The 12,884-nt window shown below is 40.0% G+C and overlaps 2 protein-coding genes across 2 annotated transcripts; both read right to left on the bottom strand.

The window, feature by feature from the left end:
* Positions 1-144: 144 nt before the first annotated feature.
* On the bottom strand, positions 145-4,254 carry LOC127356739 (perforin-1). Its single transcript, XM_051388754.1, has 5 exons — positions 4,104-4,254; positions 2,277-2,852; positions 2,018-2,156; positions 1,701-1,912; positions 145-1,597 (listed from the first exon to the last, which is right to left on the bottom strand). Exons 1-5 carry the CDS (start codon positions 4,127-4,129, stop codon positions 718-720), a joined length of 1,833 nt encoding a protein of 610 aa, XP_051244714.1. The 5' UTR covers positions 4,130-4,254; the 3' UTR covers positions 145-717.
* A 208-nt stretch (positions 4,255-4,462) lies between these two features.
* LOC127356738 (perforin-1-like) lies at positions 4,463-11,143 on the bottom strand. Its single transcript, XM_051388753.1, has 5 exons — positions 10,755-11,143; positions 7,132-7,707; positions 6,852-6,990; positions 6,543-6,754; positions 4,463-6,246 (listed from the first exon to the last, which is right to left on the bottom strand). Exons 1-5 carry the CDS (start codon positions 10,802-10,804, stop codon positions 5,370-5,372), a joined length of 1,854 nt encoding a protein of 617 aa, XP_051244713.1. The 5' UTR covers positions 10,805-11,143; the 3' UTR covers positions 4,463-5,369.
* Positions 11,144-12,884: the final 1,741 nt, after the last annotated feature.

Below are 12,884 nucleotides of genomic sequence, written 5' to 3'. Positions count from 1 at the left end.
CGTTCTTCTCTTCAATAGTGTCAGCAAAGCCTCATCCGTACACAGGAAGTTTTACCACTTCCTTTCTCATGTCGGGTAACATTGACACAAACAGAACATGAACACTTAAATCAAAACTAAAAGTAATACGATGAAACATCGATGAACAGTTTAGATATTGTGAGTTTATTCAAATAAACAAAGATTGTAAGATTAAAACACATGAAACACACTCGTAGATGTTATACATGTTTGAATGCTTCAAAAGTGATTGCACAATACACAACATCATGTTTTTGAATGTGCAAATAAAGAAGTGGAAAAATAAGGCATAAATACGTTTATAATAAAAAGCTATGTTATATCAAACTTACATTTTTGCTACAAGAACCTTTATATGATATGCTGTATTGTCCCGTAAAAAAAGTGAGTATGATGGGCATTATTTCAGTCATTAGAAAGCCTACGTTAATATTGATCTTCTGTCAGACACAAATCATTTAGTGTCCAGAAACTGTAAACTGTGCAACTGCAAATTAAAAACTTTAATTTCAATTAAACTGAAACATATCATATATTAGGCACATTTTCTAGAATTGAGCTGCAGCTGCTTTGTCAACACATAATAAAATCTTACCAAATAATCCTTTATGCTCAGTGCAGATTTAATGGGGGATGTCAGTTACAGAAGGGTTATATGTCGCTATGAAAGTCTCAGTAAAGCTAAACACACGGGTGTTATATCTCATCATACTTTGGGCTCTGAGTAGTAAGACTCTGGTTTCTCTGTGGACTTGTTTCGTCCACAAACACACCCATCTTTAACAGGATGGCCTTTGGAATAGGATGGGCATGACGGGACACATACAGCGGCTTCAGACTTTGAGTCATAGGCGTTGGTTTATAGTCCATGCATGTATCTCCACACAGACTCGGAGCGCATTTCACTTCCACTTTGTAGAACAGCTTGCCGTGCTGCAGGTTACAGAGATCCTGCTTGACCCCAGCAGACAGAACCATCTCACATTGTCCCAACAGGTCGTCATCCCACTTGTTGTCCTCATCCCACACTTCAAATCTCACTTTATTGTCTGTTGACAAATCCCGGGAGCCCAGGGGGACGACCATTTCCCAGTGTGGGTTGTTGTTATTGTAAATGACTGGAGAACGTTGGACCACTACCCCATTGAAGGACACCTTCACGTAGCCATCGGTGGCTGTGCTGTGGTCTCCCCAAAGACCAGAAGCCCGTTGTACAGTTATGGTGACTTCGGCCATGCCTTTACGGGTTGGACAGCAGTCTCGGTTTACAGCGGGGTCATTGTGGCACTGGCAGACGCAGGAATCCTTCAGGTCGCTCTTGATGCCGGCCTGACATTTTTCACTGCAGTTCTTCCACAGACCTTTCTCCAGGATGTAATGAGTAATGGCTGAGCGCAGGCTCTTACGGACAGGGGTGTTAGTAGGCAGCAATTCATGAAGTGAATCCAGGGAATATGAGACTATGTCTGGGTTCTGTGGTATTGTGTTCAGCCATTCCTTGTAGGCCGATGGATCTTTGTCAGCAGAAAAGAGAAGGTCTGGCTCTGTCGTATGGCCCCCCTTTATTTCTGTGAATCTATAGAGAAGAGAGTTGCTTAAGAACTATTTCAAGAACTAACAATTTTCAGTGTGTAAATTAATTGAAAATGCGACAAAATAGATCAGAAAATGTTCCATACCTGTCGCTGAAGAGGCCGGAAAAGGATGTCTTACTCTCCATCTTGTTCATGTCTGCCTGACAGTGTTTTGCTTCAGTTTCTAAGGTAACTTTAATGCTAGCGGAGGCTTCAACTTCCAGACACATCTGCACCTCTTCTGCACTGAGGCCCTGCAGGCTGGCCTGGCACTGCCTGATGCTGGTCACAGATTGAACACTTCCTCCCATCTTCACCTAGAATGATATGTTTTAACAAATAGCTCATAAGCAAATGTGTTACTTTGTATAATTTGCCAATTTGTTAATTAATTACGTTTTGCTTTCACAATCTTAGTTCACCTTGGTGATGTAATGGGTGCCAAAGTTGTCAATCAGTTTGTAAAACCGTCCCTTGTTTTCAGGGCTGTAGATTTTGGGGAGCTGTTTCACTGCTGTGCGAAATTCTTTGTGCAACTTGGGAGTGCCGGACGTTCGGTAGCTGTTTCCAGTGAGACAAAATACAGATCAATATGTAACAAATGTATTAGGATATTGTATTTATTTTCAGAGCTAGGTGAGTGTATAGAGAAAACTTTCATCCCAGTCGTCATCTTCTTACCTGTAGTACTCACAGGACATGCTGTGGCTTGTGAAGCTGAACTTGTCATTCTTCGTTTTGTCCATTGAGTATTCAGCCAGTTTAGAATTGGTACCAGCCAGCATCAATGAGGCACTTCGACTTACTCCTTCAAAATTTAAGTTGGTCTTCCAGTTGTTTTCAACGGAAGAGGTACTAGAGCTGACCAGAGACTCACTGGATCGGTGGAGTTTACTGGCCACTTTCATGCTGCAGGAGTGCTTTGCCCTCCAGTCCACCACTGACAAGGGGAGCTTCTGCTTCTTGTTCTCCAGATAGGGGTTGCTGCACAGGGTGCAAGTCTTGTCCTTGCGTTTCCACTGATTCATGTTGATCACAAAGGCCCCCTTACGTTCCATTTTGGTGATATCGAAGCCTTCCCCAGCTAAATTGCTACCTGGAACAAATTCTGCTTCCACGCACTCTCTGGGTGTCCCATCTGTGCATGACTGATACGTACACTGAGGGAGGGACAGCATGAGGCTTGCATAGACGCAGATATTCAACAGAAGCATGTTGCTGTTAAGTTGGGTGATGGATGCAAACTGATGGTTTATCCTGAAAAAAGCAACATTTTAGTTTAACAAGCATGAGCAAGCAGGTTATTACCACACCACTACTTAGTGTAAAAAGTTTTAAATGACTCTGTGTTGTCTTTAGACGTTGAAAATCAAAAAAATAAAAACTATTTTAATTGTGTTAGATCCCTCTACTGGTTTTGATAAACTATCTCAGTCATGTAGTTCATTTTCAGATTAAAGCCTTGTGGTTTGAGTCTTATCTTCCCAATATATCAGTTTCAGTCATGGGTTTTAACTCTTTATCTTCCTTTGATTCTTTCTCTTGTGGTTTGGTCCCCGTCCCATAGTTTCATGTTTTATGATATGAGTTTAAAACAGGTGTTAGACCTCTGAGATACACAGAATGTTTTTTGGTAGTGTAACTTTTGTTTGTTCATAAGAGGGCACCCTTAAGTCTCTTCTCGTTTGCCGCAAGGGTGTCAAGTACTGCATGGCCAAAAAACGTTACAAGAGAAAGACAAATCTGCTCATTTCTCCCCCCTCGGTTTCCTTTAGTGGTTTGTGCTCAAATGTCCTTCAACATGCCATGGTCTAGGTGTAGAATCTGACAAACTCCACTGCGATCTAACACTCTGTCATTGAGGGATCAGGAGACTGTTAACAGACTTTGCACCTTGATTTCGGTGACTTTCTTATTGAGTCAATCAGTCCAGTCATGCTAGTGGTTTGTCACAAATCTCCTCACTGGTACCAAGAAGTGAACAGAAGAATTGATTTTAACAATCTTTTAAACACTGCATGGATTGACACAAGTTTATTCTCTCTTTAGCCCCTATTGCAACTTAACTTCCTAGATGTTCCTCTCAATTCTACATTCTCAGTTAAAATCCAACGGTGATGAAACATTTTCCACTGTTGCCCCCAAGACTGTGGGACATTTTAGTCCTCACCTTCAGGTCTTTCCAGTGAACTGTGAATTTTTTAAATCCTGTCTTAAGACCAGTGTTTCTACTACTGCATGTGAGTCACCACAACCATCAAGACTACACAACTGCTGTGGTCAGCATTTGTTGTCTTTGAATGTGCTCTATAAATATATGAACTTGACTTAAAGTATAAAAGCTTTCTGAATGTTTGAAACTACAGATCTCACAAATGTTACAAGACTGAACTATACTACGTTTGGATCCTTAATACCTCAACACTATATTAAACAACCCATTGACGGTTAGTATATTCAAATAACGTGAAAGAATATTTTAATATGAGTATAACAGCGTAGACTCACCTTCGTCTTGCCTGTTCACGCCGCATTTCTGGAACTGACTGTGAGCATGAATATCAGTGCTTTGTGTTTAAATGTAAAACGAAAAAAACAGGGCAGGCGGTGGTGAGGGGGTGAGGTGACAGTGGTCTTGAAGAGAGCAAGGGAAAAAAAAAAGAAGTGGTTTGACTGTTTCATCGATGCTGAGCAGACCCAGTTTTGAGGAGGAGGAGTTGGTGGTCTATAGACAAGCTCAAATAGATACTGACAACATAAAAGTCAGCCTGGCTTTCCAGTCAATAACGAACCAGAGACCACAAACCTATCATTTCTCTGAAGTGGTAGTGGGCTGTGGCTATAAACGGTGAAAACAGGAGACACGCTCTCATCAAATTCTTCAGTTTATTACAAATACAAAGTAACTTAATAGTTGTATATGATAAGATAGAATCACTTTTTAGGGAGCCCTTTGATAGAATTGGACTGGTTCAGCAGCAAACTCTGCACAGCTAATACAAATAATCTAAATTAAAATACACAGAACATAAATTAAAAACCCTTATATAAATATAAGTGTTTTTATTTAAGAACACTAAAAAGGTACATTACAGATGGATAATATAACACATTTGAAATTAACAGAGAAAGTGGCATTCAAATTAGAGATAACAAGAAAACAATCAATCAAAATGTATAAATGCATGAATTCATATGTTAAAACTATATTTATATCAGCAATAATGAGATGTAAAGAAATAACGCTAGTATAAGAGAAGAGAACTGACTATTAAAGGTATAAAATGTATTTATTGTTCTATTCTTCACATCTCTGTTTAGAATTGGAGTCAAACATCATGCCGCAAATCAACAAAGCAAAAATGGGACTAAAATGTATTAAACACATCACTACATGTTATGAATGTCTGTAGAGAAACAAGAAAAAAGCTGAAAAAAAGCCTGTAAAACATATGACAAAAAATGAAGTTGTAAGTAAAAGATGCACTGAATCAAACTCACATTTCAATGACTGCAGGGACTTTTTAGAAACTGGAACATGCTGGAGGCTGTTTATAGGATTTGGGTTTGGTTGAGGTGGCCTGAGAGCCATCCCCGGGCACGGAGAGCCTGCTGGAGGTATCTCGTTAATTCAGAAAAACAGAGCAGAATTCTTTTCATGAAAACTTATCTCAGAATTATGAGATAATAAATCATACATTCAGAAAAGAAAGCTTCTGTAGATTCATCTCATCAACACAATAAATTGTATGTGTTTAGCCAAACACACGGGTGTTATATCTCATCATACTTTAGGCTCTGAGTGGTAAGACTCTGGTTTCTCTGTGGACTTGTTTTGTCCACAAACACACCCATCTGTAACAGGAAGGCCTTTGGAATACGGCGAGCATGACGGGACACATACAGCTTCTTCAGATTTTGATTCATAGGCGTAGGTTTATAGTCCTTACATGAACTTCCACTCAGACTCGGAGCGCATTTCACTTCCAATTTGTAGAACAGCTTGCCGTGATGCAGGTTACAGAGATCCTGCTTGACTCCAGCAGACAGAACCATCTCACATTGTCCCAACAGGTCGTCATCCCACTTGTTGTCCTCATCCCACACTTCAAATTTCAGTTTTCCCGCTGACAAATCCTCGGAGCCCAGGTCAGCGACCATGGCCCAGTGTGGGTTGTTGTTGTTGTAAATCACAGGAGAACGGTGGACCATTTTGTTGTTGAAAAACACCTTAACATAGCCATCAGTGGATGTGAACCAGTCTCCCCAAAGACCAGAAGCCCGTTGTACAGTTACGATGACCCGTGCCATGCCCTTACGGGTCGGGCAGCAGTCTGCGTTTACAGCGGGGTCATTGTGGCACTGGCAGACGCAGGAATCCTTCAGGTCGCTCTTGACGCCAACTTGACATTTCTCACTGCAGTTCTTCCACAGACCTTTCTCCAGGATGTAATGAGATATGGCTGAGCGCAGGTTCTCCCAGGTTGAAGTGTTTGCAGGAAGTAATTCGTGCAGTGAGTCTAGGGAATATGAGACTATGTCTGGGTTCTGGGATGTTGTGTTCAGCCATTGCTTGTAGGCTGAAGGATCTTTGTCAGCAGAGAAGAGAAGGTCTGGCTCTGTCGTATGGCCCCCCTTTATTTCTGTGAATCTATAGAGAAGAGTGTTATTAAATAAGCTGAGCAGGAGTATGTATCTGAACATCATGGGGGTCTAAATTTCATATATAAGGGTGTTTTTAATTGGAATTAATATTGCCTGACATGATTTTGAAAGTCTCACTCCATCGGTATGCACTGATAGTGGGGCTTAGAATTTGGTGGGACATATTTCAATTCTCACATTTAAGTCAACCACAGTTTGTCCCTTCCAGTGTTGAGAATTGTAATTTAGAAGTACAAATTAATATAAAAACATGACGAAATATATGACAAAAGTATTCTATACCTGTCGTTGAAGAGGCTGGAGAAGGCTGACTTACTCTCCGTCTTCTCAATGTCTTTCTTGCAGTGTTTTGCTTGAGCTTCTACTGTAACTTTCATGCTAACGGAGGCTTCAACTTCCAGGCACATCTGCACCTCTTCTGCGCTGTAGCCCTGCAGGCTGGCCTGGCACTGCCTGATGCTGGTCACAGATTGAACACTTCCTCCCATCTTCACCTGCAATTATATATTTGAATACCTTCTGCATAAGCAAATGACTTACAATGTTTGTTACATTATGTTTAGTTATAACCATGCCATTATGTTGGTTCACCTTGGTGATGTAATGGGTGCCAAAGTTGTCAATCAGTTTGTAAAATCGTTCCTTGGTTTCAGAGTTGTAGATTTTGGGGAGCCGTGTCACTGCTGTGCGAAATTCTTTGTGCAACTTGGGAGTGCCGGTCACTCGGTAGCTGTTTCCAGTGAGACAAAATACAGATCAATATGTAACAGGTGTTTTACAGTATTGCATTAAAGTTCATTCATTTTATTGATTGCATATCTTTGCTTCTAGAGGAGTGTGTGGAAAAAACCTTTCCCAGTAGTCTTCTTACCTGTAGTACTCACAGAACATGCTGTGACTTGTGAAGCTGAACTTGTCATTCTTAGTTTTTGCCATTGAGTATTCAGCCAATTTCGAATTGGTACCAGCCAGCATCAATGAGGCGCCTTTAGTCCCCGCTTTAAAATCTAAGTTGGTCTTCCAGTTGTTTTCAACAGAAGAGGAGGTAGAGCTGACCAGAGACTCACTGGATCGGTGGAGTTTACTGACCACTTTCATGCTGCAGGAGTGCTTTGCCCTCCAGTCCACCACTGACAAGGGGAGCTTCTGCTTCTTGTTCTGCAGATAGGGGTTGCTGCACAGGGTGCATGTCTTGTCCTTGCGTTTCCACCGATTCATGTCGATCACAAAGGCCCCCTTACGTTCCATTTTGGTGATATCGAAGCCTTCCCCAGCTAAATTGCTACCTGGAGCAAATTCTGCTTCCCTGCACTGTTTGGGTGTCCCTTCTGTGCATGACTGATACGTACACTGAGGGAGGGACAGCATGAGGCTTGCATAGACGCAGATATTCAACAGAAGCATGTTGCTGTTAAGTTGGATGATGGATGCAAACTGATGGTTTATCCTGAAAAACATTTAATTTAACAAATGAGCAAGTGAAGCATATTCAGTCGCTCTGCAGCACTGTGCCTTTTGCACTTTCAAAATCATCCACCTGCCTTTCCTTCTGCATTCACTCTTGGTTTATAAGAGCAGTATTTTAGACGGTTGGTGCAGATATGGTAGCCATTATTAACTGCTCTGCGTCTGTATATTTTTCCAATTTGCTGCTGTTTACACCCTCTCTTGAAGAAACCTCTCCGGACCCCTCTGTTTTAAGTAGTTTTAGACCCAGCTGAAACCTTCACGGACTGGACAAACTCCTCGTGAAGACTGTTTCTGCCAACTTTCAGTCTTTGGAAGGAACATTAACCGTATGACTGACAGCGACAGCGTCAGGAGGCTAACTGTAAAATGCTCTACAGTAAAAATCAAAACAATCAATCTGCTGCTTTAGTATTTTGTCTCTATTTATTTTGACAGATTGTGATTAGAACAATGTAAAACTTATAATTACAATTAATGATGATTAGGAGAAACAAGACTAAAGACGCCCTACGAAGGCCCAACTTGTGAAGGTTGACCGGTTCTTCATCGATATAATTATTTTATCTCATTTCATATTTCATGTTTTGGATTTTATTTACTTTTTTATTCTTTTTTTCATTGTAAACCACCATGGAACATTGTCTTTTAAATTTAAAGTTAATTATTATTATGATTATTATTATCGTACATTTTCAAATCAAGTTTGGTAATGTCACACTCTTGACCTTGTTCTATCATATGGCATTGATATTGAACATTTAATAGTCTTCCCACATAATCCTTTCCTATCTGACCATTATTTAATAACTTTTGAATTCATACTATTAGATTATAAACCTTTAGGCAAAACTTCCTACAGCAGATGTCTATCTGACAGTGCTGTAGCTAAATTTAAGGAGGAGATTCCTTCAGTGTTTAATTCAATGCCATGTCTGAATATAGCAGAGTCCTATAATAACTTTAGTCCCTCCGAAATTGATAATCTTGTTGATAGTGCTGCAGGCTCACTACGATCAACATTAGACTCTATCGCTCCTATAAAAAGGAAATTATTAAAATATAGGAGACTAGCACCTTGGTATAACCACCAAACCCGCCAGTTAAAACAAATAGCTAGGAAATCAGAAAGGAAATGGCGCTCTTCCAAATTATTAGAATATCGCTCAATTTGGCAAGATAATCTTAAAACCTATAGAAAGGCCCTCCGTAATGCCAGAGGAGCCTATTACTCAGCACTAATAGAAGAAAATAAGAACAACCCTAGGTTCCTCTTCAGCACTGTAGCCAGGCTGACAGAGAGTCACAGCTCTATTGAGCCACATATCCCCATAAACTTAAGTAGCAATGACTTCATGAGCTTCTTTTATAATAAAATTATTACTATTAGAGAGAAAATTAATCACCAACTGCCATCAACAGCTATCAGTGGCTCTCCAAGTTCAGGAACTTTAACTAATGTAAACTTAGATATATATTTAGACTGTTTTTCTGCTATCGATCTTCATCAGTTAACTTCATTTAAATAATTTTTACATCGAAGCCATCAACCTGTCTGTTAGACCTGATCCCAACTAGGCTGCTTAAAGAAGTCGTACCCTTAATTGGCACTTCTTTACTGGATATGATTAATCTTTCTTTATTATCAGGATATGTACCACAGTCCTTTAAAGTAGCTGTAATTAAACCCCTTCTAAAAAGTCCACTCTTGACCCAGGGGTTTTAGCCAACTATAGACCGATTTCTAACCTCCCCTTCCTCTCTAAGATTCTGGAGAAAGTAGTCGCCAAAGAGTTGTGTGACTTTCTACATAACAATAGTTTATTTGAGGATTTTCAGTCAGGATTCATCACAGCACAGAGACAGCTCTGGTTAAAGTTAATAATGACCTTCTGATTGCTGACAATGGACTTGTCTCTGTACTTGTATTATTAGATCTTAGTGCTGCATTTGACACCATTGACCATAATATTCTTTTACAGAGACTTGAGCATCAAATTGGCATTAAAGGAACCGCACTAAGCTGGTTTAAGTCATATTTATCAGATCGTTCGTAGTTTGTCCACGTTAACGATGAATCTTCAATAAATACTACAGTTAGTCATGGAGTTCCACAAGGTTCTGTACTTGGACCAATACTATTTACTTTATATATGCTCACTTTAGGCAAAATTATTAGGAATCACTCCATTAACTTTCACTGTTATGCAGATGATACGCAGTTATATATATCGATCAAGCCCGATGAAATTAATCAATTATCTAAATTACAAACATGTCTTAAGGACATAAAATCCTGGATGAGCTGCAATTTTCTGATGTTAAACTCAGAAAAAAAAAATGTTATCTTTGATCAGGATTTGTCATTTAATTCCAACATAAAGCAGACCTCCAGGACTGCCTTCTTTTATTTATGTAATATTACAAAGATTAGACACATCCTATCACAGACAGATGCAGAAAAACTAATCCATGCATTTGTTACTTCAAGGCTGGATTCCTGCAATTCTTTATTATCAGGTTGCCCCAATAAGTCCATTAAAACGCTCCAATTAATTCAAAACGCTGCAGCACGAGTACTAACAGGAACTAGAAAAAGAGATCACATCTCTCCTGTACTAGCTTCTCTGCACTGGCTCCCTGTAAAATTTAGAATAGAATTTAAAATCCTCCTCATCACCTATAAAGCTCTTCATGGTCAGGCCCCTTCATATCTTAAAGAGCTCATAGTACCCTATTACCCTAGAACACTACGTTCTCTGAATGCTGGGCTACTTGTGGTTCCTATAGTCTCTACAAGTAGAACAGGAGCCAGAGTCTTCAGTTACCAAGCTCCTCTCCTGTGGAACCAGCTTCCAGTTGTGGTTCGGGAGGCAGACACCCTCTCCACATTTAAGAGTAGGCTTAAGACGTTCCTCTTTGATAAAGCTTATAGTTAGGGCTGGATCAGGTGAGTCCTGAACCATCCCTTAGTTATGCTGCTATAGACCTAGACTCATTCATGTCCCATTAATGCATGTTACTAACTTCACTTCTTCCCCGGAGTTCTTGTACTTTCTCGTCTCGCAGGTTCTCATGGATCCTGGTGGAGCCTCCTGCCATGGTCCTGCTTGACTGCCATTGCCAGTATCACTGATATTAGTGTTATTATTATTATAAGTATTATTATAGCTACGGTTACTGTCGTTGCTGTTGTCACTGCTAATTGTCCCCCATCGTTGCTGTTGTCATGTTCATCATCATCAGTCACTACTATGAGTGTAGTTGTCTGTCTGTCTGTCTGTCTGTCTGTGTCTCTCTCTCTCTCTCTCTTGTCTCTCTCTAGCTCACCCCAACTGGTCGAGACATAATAATAAATAATAAAATAATGTTATAAGGAGTTCGGTCTAGACCTGCTCTATTTGAAAAGTGTCCTGAGATAACTTTTGTTATGAATTAGCACTATACAAATAAAACTGAATTGAACTGAATTAATGTTTCAAAATAGGCAAATTAGCATATATACTTACTTTTGTTTCACGTGTTCATGCTGCATGCGTGAATCTGTATGTGCATGAACATTGCTACATGGTGCTTTTATAGACAAATAAGGTGTGGTAAACGTGAGAAACGAAGAACAGGTGGAAATAAACAAGTGGTTTTGACAGTTTGACCAACATAAAAGCTGCCATTTGCTCAAGCTGGTGAGAAAACGAGACAACCAAACCAGACTTCAGCAGCACAGACAAATGTACAATATACAACAAAAGAAGAGACATGATTGACCTTCCTAACATGTAAATGCACCAAACAATCAAATAAAACTGATAAATGCCTCAATTCATACATTAAAAAATACACATTTTACAGCACAAAGATGTGTAAGGCAGCACTGTGAGTAGGAGACAAACTAAATAAGAAGTATATGAAACATGTAGGCTATGACATGAAGGTATATTGTTGTATTCTTCACTTCTCTCCTCCACTTTCTGTGGAATTGGGAGTCTGATCAACATGTGTCCAAAAGAAAAGTCTTGTTTGTCACAGTCCCACAGACGTGTGGTTGCTACACGGCCTAAGGTCCAAGCAAGCAGAGGGGGGTTAGAGGTGGAGGTAGTGTGATTCATCCAGATCCTCTCCCATGAGAGGATTACAGGACGTCACCTGCTGCCTTCAAGTGCTCCTGGGAAACTTCTAACTCCAAGTGCCTCCGTTACTTTTGTGCAGTAATGGTAGCAAAAACTTGACCCCTGCAATGACAGTGTTATGTTGTTGTCTGAAATTAGAAGTCGAGCAATACGAAGCATGTGTGCGATTTGAGCACTGCCCTCGAATGTGTCATGTGTTTGGATGGTGACTCATTCATAGAGAAGCAGCTTTTAGTGCAGACTAATTGCATTCAAATATGAATCATCAGAGTATTTACAAGGTCTTGCAATATAATTTTGTTTCTCTGGTATAATCAAGTTTCATAACATTAAACATTTAGGCCTTTTTAAAAGAAGGGCTGACCTCAATTTCTATCACAAAATATAATATCACTACACAGGGGGAAAGACTCTCTTTGTCGCTGCAATTAAACATATTGGTTTGTAGTCATAACAAATAATATTCATGTTCTTTCTGTTTATCATGTGAGCTCAGGTGTTAAATGCAATATTTCCGCCTGTCTTGAAGGCAGCTGTAGCTCAGCCAGTGTTGGCATTCACACTCCCATAAATGCAGCCAGGCAGCATGAAACGAACCTCAGTCCACCAGAATAAGACCAGAAATCCACCTTCAAAATAAAATTTAATCTTTGAATAAAGTTTATTGCAAGTTTTTGTGTGTCTGTTTGTGTGTGTGTGTGTGAGTATTTCCAAAAAAGAAAGCTGTATTTAAAAGCAGGCATAATGGGAAGCTTTTTTAGGGCACCATTGCTTCCCCAGCGTCCCAGGTTCACTGTGTGTCAGTTGGTCATTTGGTTAATTGCAAATTTGTTAGAGAATATGCACCAACAATGGAGATGGGTCCTGCTATCCTGTGTATGGCCCCTGTATTTATTATTTTGTTGCTCTCTCATGGTACGTTTTCTTTAATGGAGTTGCCACAAAAATACCTGGTGCTAGGTAGTATTATTCCAGGGTGAAAGAGTGCATACACAATGTACACAGAGCAGCAGTTGGAGATATGGAGGGT

Source organism: Dicentrarchus labrax, unplaced genomic scaffold, assembly GCF_905237075.1.
Source record: "Dicentrarchus labrax unplaced genomic scaffold, dlabrax2021, whole genome shotgun sequence".
In the NCBI taxonomy this organism is placed as follows: domain Eukaryota; kingdom Metazoa; phylum Chordata; class Actinopteri; family Moronidae; genus Dicentrarchus; species Dicentrarchus labrax.
Note: the sequence above shows the minus strand (reverse complement) of the source record. Positions and strands in the feature narration are given on the sequence as shown.